This window comes from Malurus melanocephalus, unplaced genomic scaffold, assembly GCF_030028575.1.
Source record: "Malurus melanocephalus ecotype Western Australia unplaced genomic scaffold, MMel_1.1 scaffold_438, whole genome shotgun sequence".
NCBI classification, from domain to species: Eukaryota; Metazoa; Chordata; class Aves; order Passeriformes; family Maluridae; genus Malurus; species Malurus melanocephalus.
Genome location: NW_026623670.1, coordinates 2,301 through 29,147, shown reverse-complemented (window position 1 = coordinate 29,147; position 26,847 = coordinate 2,301). Strand labels below are relative to the sequence as shown.

General features: G+C 44.3%; 1 protein-coding gene across 1 annotated transcript in view; it reads left to right on the top strand.

The window, feature by feature from the left end:
* PDZD2 (PDZ domain containing 2) overlaps positions 1-24,713 on the top strand; it is a 133,780-nt gene extending 109,067 nt beyond the window's left edge. Inside the window, exon 3 of the mRNA XM_057380160.1 lies at positions 23,126-24,713. Within this exon, the coding sequence (XP_057236143.1) occupies positions 23,126-23,552 (427 nt within the window). The 3' untranslated portion in view covers positions 23,553-24,713. The remainder of the gene's footprint in view (positions 1-23,125) is intronic.
* The last annotated feature ends 2,134 nt before the right edge of the window (positions 24,714-26,847 follow it).

Below are 26,847 nucleotides of genomic sequence, written 5' to 3'. Positions count from 1 at the left end.
AAAAAAAAAAAAAAAAAAAAAAAAAAAAAAAAAAAAAAAAAAAAAACCAAAAAACCAACAAAAAACCAACTTCATCATACTGTAATTTTAAGGGTTTAAATGCTGGGGATTAGTTTTTGCTCTCCACCTAAAGTGATTTCAGGGCTTTTGCAGGCCGGGTGCTCAGCTTAGAGCTACCATGTCCCTCCAGCCAGGTGAAGCCTGGGGATGCGGGGAAGAACCACCTGGGAGAGCCTTGTCTGTGTMTGTGCCCTTGCTGTTGTGCAGCACAGCTGTGCCAGGTGCTTCTAGAAATGACACTGCACTGACAGGGGATTATTTGGGTTATAGAAGTGAAAATTTCTGGGGCTGGAATGCACCGTGAAGGAGGGAGTAGACAGGGAACTCCAGAGGGGCTTTTTTTCTGCCCTGTATTTTCTGCAGGAGAAAAGCAGACCTGAAGCATAGCTGCGACTAATGGGATCCTGAGCTGAACTTTGCAGCTTTCCCCAGTGATCTCAGCAGACTGACCGGAGCTCTGCTCTCGGAACTGCCTGATTTCAGGGCGTGTCATTGATTTGTTCTGGATGGTGGCAATTCCTCTGACTCCACTGCAGTTTTTAAAAAAGGAGGGGGTTTGTGTTTTTCATCCACTGCAAAATTGTGTTGACTGCATTGTCCCTGAAATATAAATAATACATGTCCCTGATTTTTGTTGAGGAGAAATGAATCCAGCTTTAGTTCAGGARCTGCTAACTTGCTATCTCTTTGTTTCCCACAAAAATAATTATTGAGTTCTGATTTAACAGAATTGGAGATAAAATTTAGTTCCAATTTTAGAGCTAAAATTCTACCATTTYAGTTATATAGGCACTGTTCATATCATGCTACAAAGAAAATGCAAGARCTTGAGTGTGCCTCTGTAGTTACTAAACGTTTGCCGTTGTGGATAAAATTGAAGGGAGGAGGAAAAGCCAGGCTGAGCCAGAGGGTGATCAAAAGTCCAAAAGGTCTCAGAAGCCAGTATGCCTGGGAGAGTTTAAAAATGGGACRCTGATGTCAAAGCCATTTTGGTGCTTTCAGATGTGCCATCCTCAGAGTTCAAGGACCCTGGAGCCAAAATGAATGGCGTGGGTTGGGAGCAGTTTGTAACTTCAAATTGTCACTTAATTTTCTTATTGTTATTGTCACACAATTAGAGTCATGGCCATTGAGCTAAAAGATGAGGGGTTTTGATTGGATTTTTGGGTCTGTAATCGCTKCTGTGATGTGGCTGCCTGGAGGCAAGGACTTGCAGACTAATCTTTCCAATAGGAGGATTATAGCTGAGGAGGGAGTGCTGGGTTTAAAGAAAGAAAAGTTTAAAGCTGTCATATAGTGGTTTCCACTCAGATGAAAAAGCAGAGGATTATAAAGCTTTTGTAAAAAAATAAAAAATAATAAAAAATAGCATTGTTAACGCACTGACAATGGAAGAATCGCTCTTAGGAAAATAATAAAAAAAAAACCTCCTGGGACTTGCATTCTGAAAGTATGATTCCCCACAAGTAGAGGGTGAAGTGAGCCCCCAAAAGGCATGACAGACAGCTCTCAGGGCTGTGCATCTCTGAAATCTTGATCCTGAGAGAAATTTTCTCAGCTGAGCTGGTGGCTGAGTGGCAGTTGTACAGGGCTGCCTACTCTCAGCAATGTAGCCCCCCTGGTCTGAGCTGAAGACTGGGCACTTCGTTTACTTTGTAGGTTATTTTTTCTGTCCTTGTATTTTGGACTCTCCCGCTTCATGTGAAAAAGTCTCTCCTTCCATCCTTGTTGAGGCTTGGAGGTATCTTTTACAGATGGAGGGGAGGTCAGGCTGCCTCTGGGTGGTTGCTGGGTGCAGGAGCCTTGTGGCTGGGGTCGAGAGGTGAGAAAATGAGATGGAGAATATGGAAACGCAGAGGCATTTGAAGAATGAGGGGAAATAACTTCCTTCTTTCCATATTCCCTTGATACTGCCTTAAGCCATTGCATCAGGAAAGGGTTCAAATGTTCATTTCAGATGTGCTGTCAAGTTAGCYCAAGTAGACAGAGCACTCAGGCACCTGAGATGTGGAAACCCAGATTTGTTTCCTTGGTCTTTTGTGTGATTTACCCAGGATTACTTATATTATTTACCCGACTTTCTAAAGATCAGTGGTATTGCAGCATCTGAAGATTTTTCACTGTTGTTCTCCACTGGGGCTCTGAGTAGCCTGTGTTTGACTTGGATCGAAACATAGGGCAGTGTCACAGCCTTCCATACTCCCTGGTAAGGGTATTTAGTCATGGTGAGTGGAAAACATCTCCATTTTGTGATTAAATTTGATTTMTGTGGATGGTAGTATTTTAAAATACCATCTTCATGATAACAGCTTCTTTCTGGAGCATGGCTGCATCARTTGGAAAGGTAATGGCTGTAATATTAATTGTTATGGAAAGAAATAATTTTTTGCTAATTAGCAGAAATTAGTTAAATGGGATAAAGCTGGGTCACACTACACACAACACATGGAACGCCAGGCTRCAACCCTTAGCTAAAACACACACACGTTGGTTTTGAGATGCAAAACTAGAAGCTGAATGCCTTGCTRATTTTTCCTCAATGCTAATTGAATTACTGGGGCGTCTTGAAAACCTGTGGAAAGACTATGTGGAAAGAAAGCAGCTTGGCTCGAGGACCTAAGCTGATTGGCATCGCTGGAGGTTGGCATTTCTGGAGAAACTGGAGTTGCCAAAACTTTGCAGAGGCCGTTCTAAATGTGGTCAGGGTACCAGGTTAGTATGGGAGTCCTCCCTGGCTGACAGCCACAGGGACATGCAGGATGCTTTTTGAGCTAATGGGGGCCAAGCAATAGTGCAGGCTGATAAAATCCTTGAGGCTACAGGAACAGTCAAGTTGATCCCTGCCTTCCTAATGCTAGCAAGGAAGCAGCAACACTGGCCCAAAGATAACAAACCCTACAGTTTGCTTCAGACTAGGGACCACTGCTGTGCAGCTGGCTGTGGTTCTCTCTCTTTGTCTTTGGCATTTTAAAATTCAAATGTCTTGGCCAGAAACGTTATAGCACAAATCTGTGTCTCACAGGACATTAGTCTGTTGAGACGCTTGGCAAGACCATAGAGTGTTTGAATGTGGAGTAACTTGCTTTTTCATTTTGTAAACCCTTATGTAAACACATTGTTTGGATCACTGGGAGTTGATTGTTTAACTTTTCTCTCTACAGTTTGAAAAGCAACAACAACAACAAAAAATGGAAAAAGGAAAGGAAAGAGAAAACAAGGAAAAAGAAACAAAACTCTACTTATTTTCCTGGTGTGCCCATGTAACATTTTCCAAATGTAAAAGCCTCTTAGGATATAGAAAAGCAGCTATACTATTTATTCTGCCTTTATGAAAAGACTGATCAAAGGAGCACAACTGTGCTTGGCTTTATTTAGCGTTGATGACTGCATTAAGGTCAGGGTGCTTATTACTTTATTGAATTCAAAAGTTGCGGGCKCTGCAAAGCATAAAGCCGGCTGAGGCTCTGGTGTGTGCTCGATTTATATCGTATTATGTGCTGCGTTATCACAACATGTTTTGTGCTCTGATGGCTGCATGTCTTTGTCAGTCATTTGGAAAGTCTACTTTGTGTTTGGGGCTTGTCTGTCTCTCTCTCTCTGTCTCTCTCTCTCTCTCTCTCTCTCCCTCTCTCTCCTTTTTTTTCCCTTCCCCTTAAACCTTGGTGAAGGGTGTTGAGAAATAGGAAGGTTTGACCTTGCTGGGAATGTGTGAGTTTTCCTGTATGGCAGAGAGCTAATCCCAGCTGTGTTCAGCTGGGCAGCCAATGCTCTCAGTGCACAGGTGCAAAGGGGTTAAAAGACATTCATGTGCCCTGACTCATCCTGCCCAGCTGCTGTGGTCAAGCAGCTTTCTTGGCCACCAGCAAGGCTGTGAAGAGGCCTTTGGAGTAAAAACMRGCATACAGAAAAGCCAAACCCCAAGACATGAGATGAGGGCAGTTTCTGATTTCCAATATYGACATGATACCTTGTACCAAAACGTTTTGATGTTCTCTACAGATATGGGACAGAGTGTGGGGTCAGTGCCCTTSTTCCTGAGGCTAGGGAAGAGTGCTCAGATAGATAATTAAAAGGGTAGATATTAAAAGGGTGGTATGCCAACTCACTGCACAGCTGATTAAAGCTTTAAGGGATGGATCAGACCAGATCCTAGACCAGAAATCTCACTAAAAGGCTTTGGATGGCTTTGTGGGAGCTATTGTCTCTTTTTCTGCATRCAGGATAGTGACACAGCTTTTGTTCTGTCCTGCAGGCAGTGGCTGTGGCTTTGAGCGGGCAGCATGGTCCAGCTCTGAATATTGCTGGCGTGGGACAGCAGCCTTTGGCATGGCATAGTTCAGCATTTTGTTGTTGAGATTTCTCCTTTTGTAACTGCTGGTCACGTTGGTGGTGAAAGCAGCACAGCTTTTAATGCATACAAAAGCAATTCTTATGTGGTAGGCAAGTTTGAAATAGTTGGGTTTTCCCACGTTCTCTGGACTTCAGAGGTTGGCTGTGATTCCTGGCCCCCCATTCCTCCTCAAGGGGTTCCATTTCTCACTTTATGGATCCGATATTGTTTTTATTACCTTCATTTAGTTACTAGGGAGGATCACTCTCATTTTCTTCCTTTCCTTTAACTGCCTTTTCCCTAGCTGTAATTTGACCTCACCACCTGTTTGGCAGTAAAGATCATGTGTGACCCTGAAAATAAAAGATGATTGATTCTTTCCTAGTCTGTTCTTGTACAGGCAGGTTTAGGCAGCAGCGTGATGGGTCTCCTGCCTGCCTGCAGTCCTTGTTGGCTGCCTGGCAGAGCTCTCCTGCTGTTGGGTTTGGTAAGGCAGAGCCCAACTGACATTACCCCTGGTCAGATTAGCTGAAGGTGCTTAAGAGCTTCTCRTTTTCCAGATACTGAAAACTGGTCTGAGTAGAACTGGCAGCTACCCCAGTAACAACACATCACGTAGCATGTGGGATCTGGGGGCTTTTCTCCATGATCACTTGAAAGAAGAGATGGTAGTCAGGACCCTGGCAGAACTGCAGATGTCCCTACCTTTTTTTTTTTTTTTTTTTCACACCTCTCCATCTATGTATCTTTGCACATCTTTGAGACCAGAGCTGTTCACAATGCTGTACTCACACCTTGCCTGCCCTCCTGTGAGAAGGTTAAAAGTCAGCTCTGGGTGCTGGGAGCTTCAGGTCTGTTCCTGGTGCTTCTCAGATGGTGTCAAAGAAGAAAGATGGAGTTGAATTTCAGGGATGCAGGTTGTGTGTTTTTTTTTTTCCTCACACCTCTCCATCTATTATCTTTGCACATCTTTGAGACCAGAGCTGTTCACAATGCTGTACTCACACCTTGCCTGCCCTCCTGTGAGAAGGTTAAAAGTCAGCTCTGGGTGCTGGGAGCTTCAGGTCTGTTCCTGGTGCTTCTCAGATGGTGTCAAAGAWGAAAGATGGAGTTGAATTTCAGGGATGCAGGTTGTGTGTGGCCCTGGCTGCTGCACAGTGGAGCACATCCAAAAGCTGGGCTTGCCCTCAGTTCTGCAGGGGGGGATTCACAGCAAGTGCCTGTAGAGCTCTGCTCTTGCAGCTGTACTCTTGCACAGCTTTGGTGTAAGAGATTAATACACTGTCAATTCTGTGAGGTCGTGATTTGAGTTAATTTATTTCACATTGAACTCATTAACTRCTCTCTGCCATGCATATTTTTGACCAGCAGTGAGCAAACTGTGATGTGGGTGCCAAGGATGTCTTAGCTGACATTGAATAGTGTGTAAAAGGGTACCATGGGATGGGCAGGGAGACACTTGCCAGTTCCTGACTTCCACTCAGTTTCCTCCTCAGGCTTTACTGCTCATTTAGGGATGAAATGCAGGATCTGGCATTTGAGCTGCAGGGGTGCTTGACCCGTCTTGGAGGTGTCATTAATGATATAAAGCACGTGTTCAACTGCAATAATAATTTCCTTAGGTTAAAGACCTCCATTTYGAATTCTTTGTGACAGGATCAGTAAAGGTACAAAAGAAATTAATAAACTGAGTAAATCAGTAAGTCAGTAAATCTAATAGGGATTTAAGGTCTGCCCTCCCTTCACTGAATTTGAGTAATGATGATTATATATGAGKTTAAGCTGCCAAGTTTGGACTTGTATGCAAACTGCTACTTCAAGCCTCATGTCCTGGCTTTTAGCTTCTGGTCYGGATCCAATACACTAGGATTAATATATGTATATTGGCAAGTGTAAATAGACCTTAAAATATGGTAGATATTACTGAGATAGTGGTGTGCTCTGTTCACAGCACTTTTTCATATATATGCATGAAGGTCTTGATTTTTAGATAAAATTGAATAACTTGGAGGAGGTGACAAGCTTTTATGTGCAGCAAACAGCTTTTGTGACCCATTTTGGAGAGAGCTGGAAGTTTTGTGCCAGWGGCTGCTGGGCAATACCGGCTTCCTACACAAAGAACTGACTTAGGAAGGTACAGAAGGAAGATAAGAAAAATGAATTAAGTAAGTTGAAAAATGAAAGTGAAATGGCAAAAAATATATAAATAATTTTGATGTGATAGATGTTTTCTTTATAGGAGTTCAACTATTAGGTAAGTCAGATGAACGTTGGTTTGCTGAAGGCAAGTCTCTCTAGGTGGTAAAYTGTCCTCAGTCCCTCCAAGGTTTATAGCCTCTATTTTTTATTTCTCGGATGGTGAAAGCAATCCTTCTTGTAAACTGAATTTTGCCTGTGGCAACTCCTCTAAGGCATCAATTTCAAGCATGGTCCAAAGCTAATTAAATCAAAGAGTATTGATCAAATAGTTGGCCTCATGCTTTGGCTTTGCATTCTCCTTGCTTGAACAAGGAGCTGCCTTGAAACCCTGACATCTGCTGTTACGTTTAGAACTAGAGAGGGAAAGAAGAACTTGTGCTTCTCTTCTCTTGTGAAAAAAAAGCTTGAAAATTTGTGAGAGATTTAGGGGAAAAACATTTGGAGAGGAGGGTTAACATCTAAACTGGGAGGTAAGCTGGGATTTTCAAGGCCCAGGGGCATGTGGAGAGCTGACAGCATCTTCCTCTGCTGTTAGCTAGCACATTTCCATAGGGYCCTTGCCAAAAACTTTGCCAAAGTGACAGACTTTAGTCATAGCCATTACAAGAAGGGCTTTGTGAGTACAGCGCTGCCCCTTGTCCCTTCTTTATTAGGCCAGCTCTGGCTTTGGGAACATGTAGTGTGGTACATGAAAAATGCAGTAACAGCTGTAACAGGGTGGTTCTGCTTGGTCAAAATGAAACGCGAGTTTGCAAACACCACGATGAGAAAGCAGAGCTACTACTGGCTTGGYGCCTTCAAGGTAGTAAGGGGCCCTCTGTTTATCTGCATGGAGTATGTGTGTTTTATGTAAATACAARAAATGTGCAAAATCCAATAGGACACATCAGATTTAATCAAACTTTTGGAGATTATTGTGATAACTATAATGGTTTGGATAACGATTTTGCTAGATTTTTAACTATCCTATAACTTTTATTAATATCTGTATCATTGTTCTGCATTAAATGACAAGCTTTACATCCTGTAGTATTTTAGCTTTGACATAGGTTAATCATCCAGAGCCCAGACTTTGACCTGGCACCTGAACTGCTGATAACCAAATCAGTTGCCCAGCACAGTGCAGAATTTTTGCATGTGTATGTGTTTCTGTATTTGATCAGTGTGAGAGCAAATATTCCAGACAAAGAAAAACTGTTCATGGGAGTGGAACTRCTACAATATTTCAGAGTAAAGGCTCTAGCAGTCTAATTTTAAGATTTTGCATATAACAGATGAAGCTGTTAATAGCACCTTGGCATCAAGATAGCACCAAAGAAAAAGGAGAAAATCAACAGGTTCCCATCCTTCAGTTTGGATATTTTCCTGCTTTTGTATTTGATACCAGTCCTAATGCATAATGGGGGTGGTGTCACCATTGTCATGGAAACGGGGCACAATGGCGATCAAAATGGATGTGGGTCTTTTGTTTCTGGGGGGTGTGTGGTTGCTGAAGTGTCTGTTCTTGTGTTCAGTGGCAGTGTGCTGAGATTATCTGATGTGTATGACTTCCATGAGCATAGTCAATGGAGACTGTGTTTTGCTGCTTCTTATCTGAGTAAACACAAACAAATAGGATCTACWAATGGACTTTATCATTTAACACAAGGGCCTAGGGAAAGTGGTGCTGGTGTTGGATATTTCTGTCTTCAAAGAAGCTGGTTTTGTGCTGACTTGCTTTAATTTTGGCTGGTAGGGAGGGGGTKGACTCAAAACCTCCTTGTTGCAGAAGGAGGTGAGAAGAAAGTGGAAGCTGGAAGTCCCTGGGGCAGTTGTTGCTGTGCTGGGTGTCAGGGCTGAGGGCTCCTGTCCTGGCTGACAGGAATGAGAATCTTGTGCCTCTCAGCAATCGAGGGATGAGTCTCTAAAAAAAGACTCTGCTCTTCTTGGCAAAGCTTTTTGAAGGGCTGTGAAGGAGCAGCTGTGGCTCTGAGCCATCACTGTGCTCTGGGAAGGAAATCCTGGTCTTGCGGGGCAGGCAGCAAAATGCCCATTGACTTTTGGGGAGGGTGAGGGTTTTTCAGGGTTTTACTGCTCAAGTTAGGGGTGGATAAGGACGTAGAACAGCCTTAGGGCTGCTGTAGGGTTGCAGTGGCTGGGGAGGATTGAAAACAGCATGGTATTAAAGCGCCCATGGCAGAGTTGCTTGGCATACACATGTACAGTCTCAGCTTTGCATGTGGGCTGTCTTAATGCCCTTCTGTGTTGCTAAAGGAGCAGAAATGTCCTGCCACAGGGATGTAATCCAGCTCCCTGCTTGTCCAACAAAGAAATTCTTGTTGCTAAACAAAAGGCTTTCTTGAGAAATATATAGATGCCAGAGTTAGAATTTATGCTTTTCTCCATGGGATGAGTCACCGCACTGGTTTTAAATAGAGCCCCTCTGGATTTATGTGGCTGCGGCTCAGATTAAACTCTGATCCGGTGTGTGAAACAAGATTCAGTTGCTGTGGTGCTCTGCTGCTGTCCTGACACTTGCAGAGAGTTGCTGGTTAAAGTCTGTTTCTGGCTTTTTCCCTGCAGATAGGAGTTACTAAATACATTATGGAGCATCCTTCTTTCAGGTTACACTGGCTGTCCACACGTGTTGCTACTTGATGGGTTTTTTTTAAGAAAACATCGAATACCTGCTGTCTCGTTGGTTGTATTTCATTTAATTGAATTCAATCTTATGTGAGAACATGCTGACAAGTCCAATCAATACAGTCAGTGAAAGTGTAGGAAGAGGAGGGGAAGGAAATCAGCAATATGACATGTTATAAGCTAATAATGAAGTTGTGATGATACGTAATGGTAATTTTTAGTTCCCCCTGTCCCCCTGTAAGAACTTGCTTCTTCCCCCTGCCAAGTTGCTGCCAGGTTCTGTCCTGAAATTCAGAATTATGATTTGTCACACCTTTTGAGAACGAGGCATCAATTCCCTTGGGAAGGGAAGTGAGCTGGAAGAGCTGGTGGTTTGGGTGGGGCAGGCTGTGGAGGAGGAGCAGGAGAGGAAGGGGACTGGGGTTGTAGGGAGTGCTGGTGGTGCCGAGCCTTCGGATGCATCCCTGCTGGTCTCTGCTGTAAGTAAACCTGCATGTGAAGCAGATAAATGGAAGTCAGAAGGGGAAAGGAAATTTATTTTTCTATGATGCTGTTGCCTTTGACTTTCTTTACTTTTTTGATTTTTTTTTTTTTTTTAAGAAGCAAGAGCTTATCTGCCAAGTAAACCCGCTTTTTAAGAAGCAGGGATGGGCAGGAACTCTTGGAATTAAAATTTGTGAGCCTTGCAGTCTGCTTCTCTGCCCTTTGCATATCTTGTGGGGCTTTGTAAACTTTGTTGTGCTTGACAGCCTATCTGCATCTATGAGGGAGGGTTTGCCTCTGGCTAGTGTGCCACTTGCATTAAATTAAGCAATCCCCACTTCTCTGTCCTGTGAAAGCTGAACTGGAACAGCTGTACAGCTCATCTGTACAACAACTATTTTTTTTACCCTCTTTACTTTTTTTACTGCAGCTTTCGTTTTTGTTTTCAGCATCTTCTCTTATGTGCCTGTCTTCCATCCCCTCACGTTGTCTGTCACTGTTGAATATTCAAACTCTTGATCTGCACATGGGCTAAAAATCATTATTGCTTTGAACTTACAAATGAATTAAGTGAATTCCCACATCCACCRCAGGAAAGGAAAATATTCAGTTTGAAATATAATTTGGAGCCTATAGGAAAATGCATCTGATGAAGTTTGTGCTAATTCCATAGCTTCAGTACCAAAGCATCAGCTCTGTTATCATCAAGAGTATTGAGTGTAAGCCCTGTATTTTCATAGTAACTGAGTATGGCTAATTAGTTTGAAGGCTCTTTGAAGAAGCCGATGTATTGACTAAATAAGCTCTTATTTTTCAAAGCAACTAAAAGGCATTCTKAATTTACAGAGCAGATAGTTGTAAAACTGCCTTCGGTTTGCATACTAGGAGCCAGTGTGAAGCCTGAGTATGCTTGGAGTCAAGTTTACTCCAGCGCCGTCTGCCAGGGTTGGTGTCAGTGTGCTCGAGGGAGGTTTCTGGGTCTTTGGCACAGTAGCGCAGCATAAATGTGTGCCACTGGGCTGGATGTGTCCAGGGGGAGGATGTCATGTAATGACTGCCTCTGCATCATTGAAATCAGGGGCAGAATTACCAGCCTGTTCTCTGTTTGCAGGCAGGTTGGATCCAATAATGAAGAGCAGCTTTGAGTTTCTAACCAGATGACATGGCTAATCCTAAGGCATGTATAAAGCGGCCATARTTATTAGGAGATTTGTGGCTTTGAAAGTTCGGATTCCCTTAGTGCAGTTTGTTAATGGCAAGGATTTGTGGTAAGTGAATAATAGATGAAAGTCATCAAAAGGCTTACAGGGGATTTCTTGTGACGTGGTGCTGGTCTGTCTCGTGCCAGAGCTGCAGATTTCTGGGTGGATCGTAAAATCTAAAAAAAGAAAAAAGAAAAAAAAAAAAAGGAGGGCAGTCATTCCTGTTTTGTGCTACTTTGGGTGATTAAGTTGATGGTGTGATGCATTGGGAAGTATAGCCACAGTGCAGAGTGCTGGATGCTTAATTCCCTCGTCTCTGGCTTTTCCATGTGCCGGCAATGCCCTGACAGACCTTTCRTAGCCCCAGGGTCTGGCACCTGGAGGAAAAAGGGATGCCCCTGGCCATCTTCCCCTCTACACTGGGGAGCAAGGTGAGCCCCTGGCCATCTTCCCTTCTGTGCAAGGTGAGCGGGACTGGTGAGCTGCACCTCCTTGCCATCTGCTGCAGCTCTTCACAGGGCTCCCAGGGGTATTCCCTCTGGTACTACAGCACCAGGCRTTTCCTACAAACCAGGAGCTGCTGAGCAGCAAGCCCAATGGGCTCTGCAATTCTGGGTGATGCYTCTCCTATGGCACTGTTCCCCCTGCTTGGGCAGGAGGGTGTCCCAGTGTTTGTGCCAGGGACTCCTCCCCACTGGGGTGGGGTGGTGTGTGGCAATGCCCACCCCTTATTGGCTTCTGTGATCAGAGATTTGGTCCTGACTGGTCTCTGGGCTGTCACACCTTAGGCACCTTTTGGATCAGCTCCTGCTCAGAGGTCAGCTCAGGGCTGCAGGACTCCTTCCTGAGTCCACAAGGAGCAGACAGCAATGAACAGCCCTTCCTGTTGGCATGGTTTGATGGAGGTATGAGGCAGAAAAATATTAGACAGAAAAGTTGTGGGGTGGCATCTTGACATGGGATGAAGTATGAGAGCTTTCTGTCTCCGTTGGTTTTAATTAAAAAAAAAAGAAATTAATTCTGCTGTCATATTCCAAGTTGAATTGCACCTGTGTTATATTTGGCAGCATCTAATGAAGCTACAACTTGGTACAAATCCTGATGAGCAGAAGCAGCTGRGGAAGATTGATTTGATGCTGGGAAAAGCCAGTTATATGAATCGCTGTAGAAAGCAGAGTCCCATCCACCTTCCTGACTGTTGAAATAATTTTCACTTTCAGGGGTGCTGGTGGGAACTGTCCCAAGGCAGTTTCTGGGATTTTAGTCCTCATTGTGGCCTGCCAGGGGAGTGCTCATGTGTTTTGTAGCTGGAAGAGTGGTTGCAACAGCCTGCAAATTCTGTATTAAATCCAGAAATTCCACTGTGTGCAAAGTGTTTGTTGGGAAGTTGAAGTCATCTGCAAGCTCTAATCCATGGGCTCTCCAAGGAGGGCATGTCTGTCTTGTTTGTATTGCAAAACCAAGTGAAAGTTAGGAAATGTTTATGGCTACTGCCATGTGTGTTCCTTAATTCTTCTCCCTTTTGGCTTCATTCAAACTCACTGTGGTAGAAACAGAAAGTGAGGATGTAATTAGCAGCTGGTTTATAATGTGAGGATCCAAGGAGAGAGGCAAACTCCCTACAGGCAGACGCACATGTATATCTGGCATAGTCCAGTCCCTGCCTTTGCAGGCTGTTTTGTTGCAGAGACTTGGCTGTAGCTCCTAAATTTATTTGAGCGCTGGATTTTGGGGATGTGCAGTATCTGTGGCGGTGTCATTGTGGGGGCGGCTGTCACCTGAGCAGGGGTRATTATCTCACCTGAGCTGGTGACAGCCTCAGCAAGCTGGTAAATGGTGTTGTTTTGCTGGTGATCTGCTTCTGCCTGGGAATCCTGAGCATCCATCAGTGAAGTGCCTGAATTCAAAGCAGWGCTCTTGCCTGGGCAGAAGCAACCTCAGTGCTGTCACTGGGCAGCTTGCTGGGAAATGTTTGTTCTCACGGAGAATTGTAAAACTGAATGAGTGCCAGCACAGCTTGCTTGTTTTAGAGTGGACCAGTCCTTTATTCTGGCCAAACGGCAGGAATATCAAAGATGTRTTTAGGCAGTGGGAGAGAGAAAGGGTTTGGTGTGACTGATGGAAACTGTTGAGCAAGAGATGGTGCTTTGTGCAGGGTTATTATGGTTGGAAACCTGTCGCAGCACGCAGGGCAAGCACGGTTCAGCAAGCCCATAGTCAGAGCGGAAAGCAGTTCATCCCCAGGATTTACTGTATATGCAGCCCGTCCCGCTGCACAGAACTAAACAGTGACCTTAAATAGCTAAATAAACCTCCTGTCCCTGCCAGTGATGGCACTCAAAAGGCAGAATTATCCTTTGCGAGAGTGGGTGCAAGTGAAAGGAGACACTGATGGCCTAGCAGGTAGGGCTGAGTCTGAGCACTGTGGTGGTGGTGATGGCATCGCCTGGGCATGTTAAAAGTCTCATCCCTTGTGGAAAATTCACTCCTTTTCTCTTCTTCCTCAGGGCTGGCTGTTCTTAAGTCACAAAAAGTAATGTATGGGGAATTTTGTATGAGTTCAGGCTCTTATCCACCTGTTAAGGTTTCTTGCAGTGTTGTTGGATCACCCTTTCCAACTTTTCCCCAGCTCTGATGGAGAATTCGGTTTTCTATTTTGCTGTTAGTGGAGAGCTGAATTTCTCATCTCAAATTCACATTTCTGGCTTTGTGARCTTCGTGGTCAAACTGCTCGATAAGAGACATTGCTCCCCCCAGAAAGGAGGAAGCTGCTGATGGAAGTAGCTACCATTTTCAGTATTAGAAAGAATCCTGGAAAATGCTCAAAGCTGAGCGGTCTTCTGAAGGCAAGTATCCCTTGCTGCTAGAATTGGCCCCCTCAAATAAATCCGAGAGCTGTGAATTTGTTCCTTCCCTATCTGCCCCCCAGCAGTTGCAGGGTTATTTGAAGCTGGGCTTCTCTCTGTTAATAGGGCTCCTCTCAGGAGCTCAAGTGAGCCTGCAATAGCATTGGAAATAAGTCTCTTCTAACCCAGCACACAGCTTCCTGCTGTAAAATAGACTTGATTAAATTTTCTGGCTCTCATTTTCATCGCTTGCAGACATCCAAACCTTCACTTCTCAGTGGAAAGAGGTACATTGGGAATTACAACTAATGTTAAAACCTAAATAATGTGATTTGCCAAAACAATGTTGCAGAGATTGTTATTTTGTTTTATTTCTTTTTTTTTCTCCCCCCATTTAAAATACCATTGTAAAACTTTGCTTCTGGAATAAAAGCTATTTCAGTGAGATGTGTTTGTTCTCTTGCCTTTTGGGCATTTGTGATAATTTCTGCATGGGGAAAAATAGGCAGTTTTATCCCAAAGGGATGATCTCACCTCCCAGGAACAGTCTGTACCTGCTGCTAGCACTTCCCTGTGCTCTTGTAGCAGCACTGGCTGGGGGCAGATTCAGACCCTATAGTCTTGCAGCCCTCCCACCAGTAAGCTTGGCATCAGGGGGTCATCATATGCACACGTGGGAATTTTTGTGGCACCCTCCCTGGCAGCAGTTCTGCAAAAATCCTGGATTATGGTAAAGACTTCTTCCGTGCTGAACTTCTCATTCAATTTTGGGTAGAAACCATTTCTCTCTGGTTAAATCTATTCYTGGCTGTCACTGCTTCCTGGTGTGATTTGAAACCGGGGGCAGAATTAGATAAAAGATTTGCAGGGAGGAAGAGGGAAGGATGTGAGCTGGGTGCTTAGAAAGAGGTTGTTTTAGAGGAGTGATCCTAAAATAGCCTGGTGGAAAGGCAGGAAGCCCTGGAAATAGGGTGATGAGGTGTAAACACAGCAACAAGATTTGAGAATTCAGGGTGGAGTGGCAGCAGCATCATACCCTGKATGTACTTTGTACATGGGTCACACGTGGATGCCTTTTGGCCCTCTTCCTTCATGTGAGGCTTGTGTGCTTTYCAGCTGGGTGGTTTATTTTGGACAGCGCTCTCTGGCACATGGTGTGATTCTTGAGATTGTCCTGTGCAGGACCAGGAGTTGTGCCTGAGGATCCTGGTGGGTCCTTTCCAAAAAGAAAGCTGGAAACTTCCAATTCAGAGTGTTCTATGATTCTGCTCTGTGTTTTGCAAATGTGAACTTGTTTGGGCTTTTCAGTATGGAGTGGGTATTATACCTTGGTAGGAACAACGTGGCATCCAGGAAAGAGCACATCAACCTCTGGGCTTCCAGAGGAAGGGAAATTGATGCCTTCTTTGGTAAAAGCACAGAAGAGGTATAAAACTTGACCTGCCTCTTAAGTGCTCAGTGAGACAGCAGTTGCAGGGAGGATCCTTGGGAACTGGGAGCAGTTGCACAGGGTAACATTCGGAGCTTCCGGGAGTGTGTAGTCTRAAGGAAGTCATGGTGCTGGGAGAGAGTGTCTGAACAGCAGTAACACASTGTGGGTCACAGGGTAGCAGCAGGTGATAATGCCCGTGTGAAACTTGGTATCGCTTTGGCCCGTTASGGGAAAAGTAGAAAGCCACTTTTTGTAATTTTTAAAGTGATAACTAGCCACTTTAAATTGTTTAGTATATTGTAACTGGAAATTGTATTTTTGAACATGTCTGCATATCCAGCTTAACCTCCATTTGCAGCAGAGCTGTGAACTAACWAACTGGAGCATTCAGTGCCAGAATGGTTTGGATCAGACCATTTCTGTTTGTGTACTCTGCCACTAACCAAGAAAAAAAGAGAATTTTTCTCCTTAGCAYCCATTAGTCTGTCTCTAGGACCCAAACCAAAAAAGGACCATGTATTTTTATCTTCTGTGGCTTGTAAATGCAGACGTGGGAGTTGCATGTTCAGTAAAATCAGGACCTCTGTAAAGTTCAAGTTCAAAATCTGCAGTCTGAATGCAGCGTCACTGCTCTGCTTTGCTAGCACAGCCATACGTCACCAAATACCAAAGGATTTTATGATGCCTGCAATTGCAAAATATATTAGGTTTAGGATGTCTAGAGTTTTGGGGGTTCCTTAGGTGTGGAGAAACTATGCCATTCCTCAGGTCATCCTGTTCAGATGTTGGTGCCAGGAGGGAAGAGGGATTAGTGTTGCTGTTCACATCCTTTGTCCATGAGCTAACAGATATTTTGGAGGTCCCTGCTGTGCTTGTTACTCTCCTGAGTCCCTGGATRTGCTTCTGAAGCATCTCAACAACATGCAGGGCAGAAGTGTGTGGGTTTTGTGCTGTGCCATCAGAATTGAAATGACGCAGCCTGTCTTCTCTCCACAATGGGGACATGATTCAGCTGGGCTTCCTTGTCTGTGGTGAGGGTGTCTATCTATCCTTTGGGTTTTAGAAAGGAGAGGTGTGAATGCCATTCAGCCAAAGCCAGACATTGCTCCTGTCTGCGTGGGGTGTGCACCTCCCTTGCCCTGGGCTGCGGCTGCACACGTCTCTCAGCCCTGTGTGGSTGGGGGCTGTTGGGGGGAGCAGAAGCATGGTCCCCTGATATTTCCAGTCTTCTCTTCTCCTTGCCTCTGTGCCACTGGGACCAGATGAGGGTATTGGGTTGTGTTTAAAATCCCTGTCTTGAGGACTGAGTTTTTGAAAGTTTGCTGTGGCTGAGTTAGTTTCAGGCTGGATTGGTTCTCTCCTTGGGTTCATTTGTAGTGTTGCCCATTGACTGTCCCAGCACCTGGGGAGGCAGGACATGGGGTGGGAGGAAAGCTGTGCTGCTGTTTGGTGTTGGCTGATCCCAGATGTAAGGTGATTGTGAAACTGTAATATTTAAAGCCAGTGGCTTCACCACCTCAGACCTTGCAGCAGCTCTGTGGGATGCCATGTCGCTGGCTCTATCTTTCCATGGAAAGACTTGCCTGGGGTGTTGTCAGGGAGGTGGAGCACAGGAAGAGGAAAGGAATTCAAAGCCAAAAAATTCCCAAACTCAAAGCCACATCATTGCGTTGGTATCAAGTGATGTGAGATGTCTCACCAGGCTTTGCCTTGGTCTTGTGTTGCAATTCTTCCAGCAAAAGCTGTAGGCAGGCAGGRAGTCCACAAAAGTACAGCAGCAATCCCCCCTCCACTCCCTTTCCACCACTCCTGAGAGTTCAGGATTTCACAGTGTGCAAGGAGGTCCTGCCCAAGGCCTCCTGCCAGCCTTACCAAATATACCTTGAAATTTAACTTCCAAAGTTGTTTTTTCTTCAAAATTTCAGTAAGTCTAGTTGCATTCTTTGCTGTAAATAAATTGTGCAAAACATGCCATAGACAAAAACACTGGARTTTTATTTTTCAGAAAGCTGTCAGTTGGCTATTCTGAGGAAAACCTGGTGTGCCACAGAGAACCATGGCCTCTGTAAGACTTGGGGAGTTGCTGTTTAACCTTGGCCCCAAGCTGAGGGCTGCTYATCCTGAAATGGAAGATGGGAACACAGAAGGTGTTTTAATGCTCTCCCTCAGTGTGATTAGTAGCTGAGCTATGTGACTGACTTTTCCTTTGCCCTTTCTGCCTTTCCTCATGTTTATTAAGGGAGATGGAGAACATTGTGTCCCTTGTGTGTGCCATTGCCTGCAGAGCCTGGGGCAAGAAAGGGCTTGTTGGTGATGAGATACTGGATCACGCTTATTCCTGCTATGCTGCAGCTCTGTGCCCAAGACTGTGTTGAAGTAACAGCCAGGTTTGCCAACACCATTGCTTTCTGCTAAGATAAATTATGGCTGGAGAGCTTTAGTCCTCTGAGGAGCTGGGTGAGAGGGCTGGTCATGGGGTGTCCTTGCAGCTCTGAGGAGGCAGAATCTCTTGCAAGCTCAGATGCGGCAAAGTTTGCCCAGGTCTTTGTAAGTCGGTGTTTCCCTTTGCCTGCAGGCATTGAGGCAGGCTTGACTCCTGGTTGAAGATGTGGCAATCAGTGGAAAGTTCCCATTGGTGCTTGCCAAAATCAGTCCTCAGTGGGATGGGTGCTCTTGCACAGTGACAGCAATGAGGTGAGGGTTTCATCAGGATCYGTGTGCCCTTCCATCCATCACTATCTGTTAGCCATTAATTTGCCTTACCTGAAAAGCAAGTTAGCTTGTTTGCAGCTGTCATGGAGAAATGGTTTGTTAAGTTTAGCTTTTAAAATTCCCCTTGGGGCTGAAGGTTTCAGTTCTGCCAGGATCTGCACTGCCCTTCATCTTTCCAGCCTAAAGAAGATTGAGTTTCAAGACATTTTACTGTGCCAAAGTCCTTCAGAGAAGAGCATAAAAATTAGTGGTCTGTCTGTCCTGCAAAGGACATTATAGGTCCCGGGAGGGCTAGGCAGGGGCTCTGAAAGTGGTTGTCTCGACTGAGGTTTCTGCTCCCTGTCTTGGTGAGCTGCACAATGAGCTGGCTGGCCAAATGTCAGTGATGCTCTGTGTGTATCATTTCCAAAGCAGTTTCTGATCTATCACGATGAAGGTTTCTGGAGAAATGCTAAATAGTATTATTAGTGTAAAATAAACCTACTTCAATATTTCTGACCCTAAAGTGGATCCAGATGATTTCTTACGGCTGCTGGATGTGCTTTGGTTTTTCCATGGCTCAGTGTGGCTGTCTGCATTTGTTCAAGTGAGATAGGATGTGACAGAGAGCTTGTGACAGCATGCTCTTGTCAAGTCAGTAAACCTTTATATTTATATATGCGCACACTCAAATATATATTTATATAAAAAAGGAAAAAATTACTCTCTTAGACTAAGACACTATTTCTGAGTCTGACACTTGACATGTGTGCCAAGAAGTTGGAATAAACTCAGTAAGTTTATCAGTTTTTATGATCACAGCAGTCAGTTCAGCTGTGTAGGGGAGAAATGGGATTTGGCTGAATAACTCAAAATAGTCTCCCAAGGAAGTGAACGTTATGTCTCTGTCTTTATAGCTCTGATATGAAAAGAGTATTAAACACCCCTTGATACCAGCTACAGGTTGCATTTTCCAGCCTGTGGTTGAGCTTTGCAAGAGGTAACTTTTCAACTCTGTTTCAAGTGTAAAACAATTTTCCTCTGGTTTTAAGGATTATTAACATTTTCACGCTTTCTCTACTACAGAGAAGAGCAAGTCTTCCCCACTGCTTAAGGGTTACGTTTAATATGGGTTGGGGTTTTACCAGCACTGGTGCCAGGGTGAGATCAAAGTAGCGGGAGCAGCTGGGTGGTCCTTCCTTCTGAGCATGCCAGTGGGAAATGTTTCCAAGCCAGTATTTCAGTGATTTTTTTTAGATCCTGTTCGTGGAGATGATGCTGCAGAGTCTAAGGGGTCTCCCAGCTGTGGCAGGGAGACTTGACATGACCTTGCAAAGACTGGAAAATGTAATAAGTGTGGATAGCTGTTCTGCTGGTAAAATGTTTTGGTTTGGTAGCTGATACAAACAGATGTATGATCAGTTAGTAAAATCTCTTGCATACTTAAAATCAGTGATAATAGGATTTATTATGTGTTGTAAGTAGGTGGCAGCTGGACTGTCTACCCAAGGTATCTGAGTTGGTGTATGAGATCCAAGGCTTTCACCAAAACCTATCCTATCCCCTGCAAACCCAAGTGAGAAACAGAGAGTGTAATTTTTCAATAAATTTGGATCAATCAAAGCTGAATTAGGGATGTTTTTTGTCCATGTGCCTTCTCCATCCAAGCTGAAGTTTGTGTTCAAGCTAAAAGTGACAGCTGGGAGGTTGCAGCTGATTCCCCACATCTGTGCTAAGAGCTGCCGCATATGTTCATCAGCTCTGATCCTGCCCTGCCTGAGACACTGTTGGTGTATTGATTGCTAAAATCTTTGTGAGTGCTCTACAGGGACCAAATCTAAAAAAAAAAAAAGGCYTGTCTGCATTGCACACATTAAACMCCTTGAGAAGGGGGATTTGGGGTCCTGTCTATCTTTTTCCAGTTTTCTGCTGTCCCGAGACTGTATAATTACATTTTATTGAGTCCATTGCACTATTCCCTTCCGGCATGGAATGCTCCTGGATTGATGGAAAGCAATTTAAAATCTGAAGGTTCTCACTCCTTTGATACAACCTTCCATGTTCTTTGTGCAGCGTTGAGAGCTTGCTGTGCTTCCCTGTTGTTTTTTGGCTTCTTACTTAAACAGGAAAGAAATGGCCAAGGAGAAGGMAGCCATCTAAGTAGGTGGCATGTACTTAGCAGAAATTACAGGTGGCTCCGGCTCTTCAGCTTTCATCCCTATCTTGGGAGGGCAATACAATAAAATGACTGCAATTTCGTAGTATATTATTTTCCTCTCTTGTCTCCTAGCTTGTGGTATTAGTTTAGTGTTATATCAGTGCTGGTTTTCCTGGTCTTTGGTTTGAAGCAAACTGTTGAGATAATGATGCCACTTAACTGCRTCACTGGTCCCAGCAGGACTTAGCCTGTCCGGAAATACCTGCCATGATCTGGTGTATGCAGTGTCTTGCTGCCATGCAAAGGTAATTGCTCACTGACCCAGAGAATACTGGTTTTTTTTTTCATGGAAACTTACTGTGTTCTTTGAACTGCTTAGAAGTACTCAAGAAGACATAAACCCATGAGTTACTACAGGCTGCATGCCTGGAACATGCAGGCCATCTCAGCATATGGAGTAAATCAGCCCAGCTCTGCTGACTTCAGTGCAGCTGCATCTATTACCACTCACTGCAACCCTGAACCAGACTAGAGGAATGGTTGTGTATGAAGAGTGGATAGGAAAAATMCCCTCCCTTTTTTCTTATAGCTTTACACTTTATGAACAGAATAAATTTGCCACAAGTGGAGGTGAAATAGTAAATTAATTTTGCCTCTCTAGAATTACTTTATTTGGRCTTATATGCTAAGTTCCCTCTTATTCCCCTTACTTCCTAAATCAAGTAGTTGATATGCATGCACTTGGTTGCTGGCACTAAAATATACATCAGTAATTAGTTCAGAGATTGATGTTTCAAAAAGCCACATGTAGATGCACCTGCACAGAAACAAGTCAGGCAGACTTGACTCTCTGTAAAGGCAGGGTGGGCAGCCCCCACGTAAGCCACAACTATGGGAAGAGGAGCTGCTTTCTTGTTTCCATGTGCCAGGAGAAGCAGTGCTATCAGGCTTATGTGTGATGGATCAGAGTGCAGTGGTATTGCTGCAAGCAAAAGTCATGAATTTTAATCAACTTTACTGGCTGCCTTGAAATTTGAGTTGAAAGATAAATGTGAAAAACAGGCAGCCCATATTGTTTCTGGAACAGAACTGCCCCTTTTCAGTTGATTAAAAGAATATTTCTTTTAACTTGGTAATCAAAAATACTTCCATCTTAGTTCAGGATTTTTTTTTTAGGTTAATCCTTCAGGTCCTGCCAGCATCATGTGAGTCCTGGAGCGAAGTGTCACCTTGTGGCCACCCAGACAGTTGACCTTTCCTGCACAGACTCCTCAACCACTGGGGCTTGTTGGCTGTCTGCTTTCAGCCATTTGGAAAAAGATAGGTTTAGGGCTTTATTTAAATATTTTTTTATGTCTGGGGAAGGGGGAGGAGAAAAAGGATTGCCTGGTGAAAACTGAAAGGACTGTCCAGGGAGTTGGAGTTCGGTTTGTATTCACTGGGAACTCTGTCACAGCCAGTATACTTGTCCTTCCTGTCTGTTGCTCCAGGGCTGCTTTTAAGGTTATTTAGTTGTGGTATTCATTTGAACATCAGTTTTCCTAATTAAATATAAGTGATTTGAATGCCAATGTTGTCTGTGGGGGACACTGAAGCTTTGGGAAGAAGTGGAGTGAAAATATCAGCTCTTGTCCCTGGACAGAAACACACACTTATTATGTTACTTGCGCCTCTGCCAGGCTGGTCTGGATTACTTTGAGTAGTTGAGAGTGCTTTCCTCACTCCTTTGCTTCAGGGGTTATCACAGCTTTTCCTGTTTTGCCATTGAGTCACCTCTGTGCAGGATTGAGTTTGAAGGGTTTTATTTAAGGCCAAACAACTTTTAAGAAAGGGAAAGGGAAAATTAGCCTACAAGCAGAAGGGAGAGAAAAAACTTGGTGGCAGACTCCTGAGTGGTTCCTCCTTTCTCAAGCACATGTCCTGTGCTGTTTTCTCTTAGGATCTTCTGTGGTTCAACTCCACACCTAGTTTCTCATCTCCTCCAAAAGCTGTAGGTTCAGCAACTGCTCTGTATTAGTGAAGAGTTCATTGCAGCTGCAGCAGAGGTTTGTTTGATGCTCTGGGAAATTCCTGCTCCCTTTACTAGTGAGAAATGCAATATAGTTTTGGAGCCTAAATTRCTGTGAAAGGGCACATAAAAACCTGCTACATACAAATTCCAGCTTGTTTGTACTCTTAGTTGGTTACACCCTTGGCTCAGAACTCAAATATTTCAAGAATTTGGGTTGAGGTATATCCTTTCCTGAAAGAGACATGAAGTTAGATTCCCCTTTTGCATCAATGGGTGCAATTTGAGTAAGGTCACAGAGGGTTTGTTTGAAGCAGAAATGTTAATTCCTCCAAGGCATCTCCAGAGGCTTTGGGAGGAGAGGTGATGCTTTGCTCTGGTAGGAGAACCTGGAGGCTGCTCCTTGCACTGCTGAGATGACTGGCCCCTGKTTTTGATTGGAATATGCTTGATATGAAGAAAACCCACCTGATTTCTCTGTCCCTTTAAAGCAGCTGGGATGCCTTGTAGTGCTGTGCTTTGCTGTACTGGGGACATTGGTGCTGTGCTTGTTTACCCTAGTGGCTGATGTTTTGTTTTCCCCGCGGCCTTCAAAGCATGTACGTACACTGAAGCAGAAGATTAGTTTCACTAAGGAGGCTCATTTCAGATGCAGATGCTCTATGGGCTGCTGCACAAATGAAGCCTGCCTGATTTTCTATTTGTTTTTTAGAAAATATTTMTTTATTTTAATACTCTGCTGGAAACACTCTCCACTTGGTTTYGCTTACTCCACCTTTCCATGTTGCTGCACTGCAGGTATAGAGGTTAGGGTCTTGGGAATGGGTGGCATTTACCAGCTGCCATGTTATGCTGTGGTGGGATCAGCCTGGGTGGCTGGTAGGGTGTCATTGATTCGTGGTATTTTCTTCCAATACTGAGGAAAGAGAGTATTTGCCAATGCCTCGCGTTATCCTAACATGTCCATACATCAGGTAATCAGCTGGCTGAGATCTGCACGAACATCACGGGGCGCAGCGCGTTGGGGTGCTGGTGTGGGATGTGGGCACTGCAGGTCAGTGGTCAGTGATCCTGACGTGTCCCTTGCCTTGCAGTTACCTGGCCGAGCAGTGCTGGAATGGCGGCTTYGTCTACCTGATCATGTTGCGCCGCATCAAGCGCAAAGCCCCTCTGCCTCCCTCCAACGGCAACAACAGCAACAGCTGCGACCCCAAAGCCAAGCCCAGCCCCGAGCCCGCAGACAGAGCTGCTCAGAATGGGAAAAGGACCAGGAAGTTTGGGGTCATCACTAGGACACCGGGAAGCAAAGATAGCAAGGAGAAGCTGGGCTCAGAGCAYGGGAATGGGCACTGCACCCCAATGGAGGTGGAGGTTGCTCAGCCGGAGACCTCTGAAGCAGAAAGCAACGGGGAAGAACAGCACCAGGGCACCGGGGGACCATACCGGAGCCGGCTGTCAGATGGTGGCATGCCAGACATTGGGGACCAGGCTGCCCAGGTATGTTTGCTTTGGTTCTTCTAGAGAAGGAAGCAGCAGGTATGCAAGCAAATTAAGTTGATTTTTCAAGCAATTCTCTGGTTTCAGTGCTTTGGCCTTGGGTTAAGCCTGCAGGTGACAAGACAAGCTGTGGGATGGGTTCTGAAACTGGGAAGGGTGGGAGGATTGGAGAGTTAAATAATAATTGTTGGAAACCTCTGTCATATTCCATCTCTGATGGAGGGGAAGGCCCTTCTAGCTCTTGACCTGTCAGGCTTGGCTTCAGGATTTTTTTGTTGAGACAACTGATGACCTTACAACACTGGAGCAGGAGGGGTCAGTAGAAGATGGTAATTTTGTCATTTGGGGCTTTTTGTTTAGCTCTGCTTGGACTTCATGTCACCTTACAGCTCATGTTAACATTGAGATTGAAGCTTCCCTTTTTAATGGACCAAACCACTTTGCATGTATTTGTGTTACAAAACTTGTTTGGCTGGTGTCTGGGAACCACATGGAAGTAATTGTGGATTTTGCTCAGAGCTGATGAGATGGACAATTTGTTAATGTTTGGGACGACAGTGGGATTGGGGYTTTCATTGCTTCTCTCTTCATCCCGGTGGAGATCTTGGGGTTTGTTGCCTGTCTAGAATTGCAGCATTGCTGGTTGGAGGAAAATAACCCAAGCCTTGATCAGGTTTCAGTATGCATCTATCACCAGAAGCACTGTCTGCCAATCTTTCCAGAGGCACTGATAGTATAAACAGATGAAGGCTGCTTTGTTGGGCTTGGGGCTGGCTGCAGCAGCTGGTTTTGGTTTTAAGAACTTCAAAGCTGTTAGCAAAGCACTATGAGTGGACGTCTCATCACTAAATTCTGTTGAGAAAAGCATGGGTTTAAACGTGCCCTCTGAATAGTGCTCCTYAGCACTACGCCCGGGTAGTGGTGATTGTGGTTGTGAAGTTATAGTAATTTAATTTAAAATACATTGTAGGAGCTAAAAGCAATTTTAAAAAGCCTCTGGTTTTTAAAGAAGTATAATTGCGCAAACTTGTTCTTTGCATCAGTGAGACACACTGGATTTTCTGGTGCAGCAGAAAGGGTAGGGTGTTTGTGTGCTGTTCTTGCAAGCCTCATAATTGTAGTCATTCTGAAAGAAAGCATTAAAAGCTTAAAAATAAATAAATGAACAATTTGGTATTTTGAAAGCTCTGGTCCATATAAAAACTTCTTGAATCTGTTCTGAAGATGTCTAATTAAACACATATTATAGATGAAGTTGATTGGACTGTTTTTTAAGTGGAAAGCCAAATATATATATATGTAAAAAAAAAGAAACTCTTGATCCAGAGCCATCTCATGCTAGTGCTACCTTGATATTTTGAATAATTTKGGTCAGAGGAGTAAATTGTTAAATTCAGAACATGTATGTATCAGTGTGAGTAATAAATACATTTTTAATGCAAAGCACATACAAGATGGCTTTGTAAAACGTAAACACATAACTGAGGCACTGGAAAAATTCAAGAGCTATAATCTGTTCAGTTGTGGTGTAGTGTCATTTAGTAAAATTGCTTCTCTTTTTTTTTTTTTTTTAATTTTTTTTTATTTTTACCCCCCCATAATATTTTGCTTAGAAATATGACCTCTGTCTATTTCAGTACTAATTATATTTTCCAGACATTTGAATGAGGAGAAATGTGAATAACTGGAGCCTGAATACCATGCCTAGCTCATCCTTTGCCTTTTAAAGACCAGGGGGCYGTATAGAAGCCCATCACTTCAAGCATCTGTGGGATAGCTGCTATCAAGTAATGAGCAGCTTAACTTAGTTTTTTAATAAGTACTGAATAGGGAGGGTGAATAAAATTTTCAGAATTATTTGGGTTCTGTTTAAAGAAAAAAAAAAAAAAATGAAGGAAAAAGGCAAGGAATAAACGCACTTGGGAGCCTCAGATCTCGCTTCCAGCTCCATTTTCAAAGTGTGACCTGGCACTTAGGTATGTGAGATCCAGTCATGTCAGGAGCCTTTTGAAAACAGCATCCAGGATGTCCTGTCAGAAGCTGCAGCCTCCTTCTAGGCATCAAAGTGTGAGCCAAACCTCCTGTAGCTGCAAGGATGAGTTATCTCCTCCCAAGCAGGGACAGGGTGCACTGGCAGGGCACCCTCACTGTGGGGAAAGCTCCATCCCCACTGTCCGCCCCATGCTCGCCATCTCCTCCACATGTTGACTAATGGAATATCCAGGTCTGTCAGCCCTGCGCCCTTGGGGAGCACTATATTTGCTTTTAGGATGAGAGCCAGTCTGTGGATTAGAGGTTGGCTGCAGATGGGAGGAAAGGCTTTGAGAAGCTGCTCAGCAACCAACATGGATGTGGGAGGATGTTGTTGTTCCTCCCCACTGCTCTTTTCCCACCCTAGGAGGCAGACTGGAGCTTTACTGAAACTGAAATATAGAGTCCAGGAAAGTACCCTTTTCTTCCTCTCTGTAGAGTTAGTTTGAGTTATAACCAAAATAGGGGAGAAAAGGTTGGGTTGATCTGTGTATCTTCAGCCACTGCTGTGCTGATCCCAGTGGCCAGCTCATGGCCAGTGCCTAGGGGATGTTGTGCTGACAGTGCTTTTGAGGCATCCACATGTCATTTCGATGCCTTTTGGTTTCAGGGTGCTTCTCCCACAAGCATGGGGTTGTTCTGCCATTTTCTCTCCCATTTCCTCTGTGCATGCTGCTCATAACAGCAATGCTGGATCATGAAATGACAGGCAAGATGAATACTGTTTGTCAAGTGAACCTGCCAGGAGATTCCTGTGTTACTGGTTTGTGTACATGTGGCAGTCCCCTTCTTCAGGCTTCCTTTCATCTTTCAGATCTTGATCTGTCTCTCCTTGCACTTGGCATTGCTATCGCTGTGTATAAACAAATCTGCTAGGCTGTCTGCTGGTATGTAACCCTTAGTAAATATTGTACCTGTCAATTAGCAGGCAGCATTTAGTGTTTACAGGTGGTTAAGTTATGCTGCAATATTTTTAGGATGAACCAAAATGCCTTTTAAAAATGTGAGGATTCAAAGCAGCAAAGCTGTATCTGCCTGGCAGGAAGATCTCTAAGATCTGGAAACCAGACCTGACCTTGGAGAGGACCCAGGCTGGCAGCAGTGGGAGTCAAGGGCAGTGATTTAAGATTAGGCAGTTTCTGAGCTGGAGTAATGATCCGTCACATCCTGGGAAGATTGGCGAGCTTAAACACAGATATCAAAGTTTACTTCTTCTATTCAGTGGCGTGAGACAGGATGTAGTTTTGCAGCCTGGTAATTATACAGGCACAGATGTAAGAAGAGTATG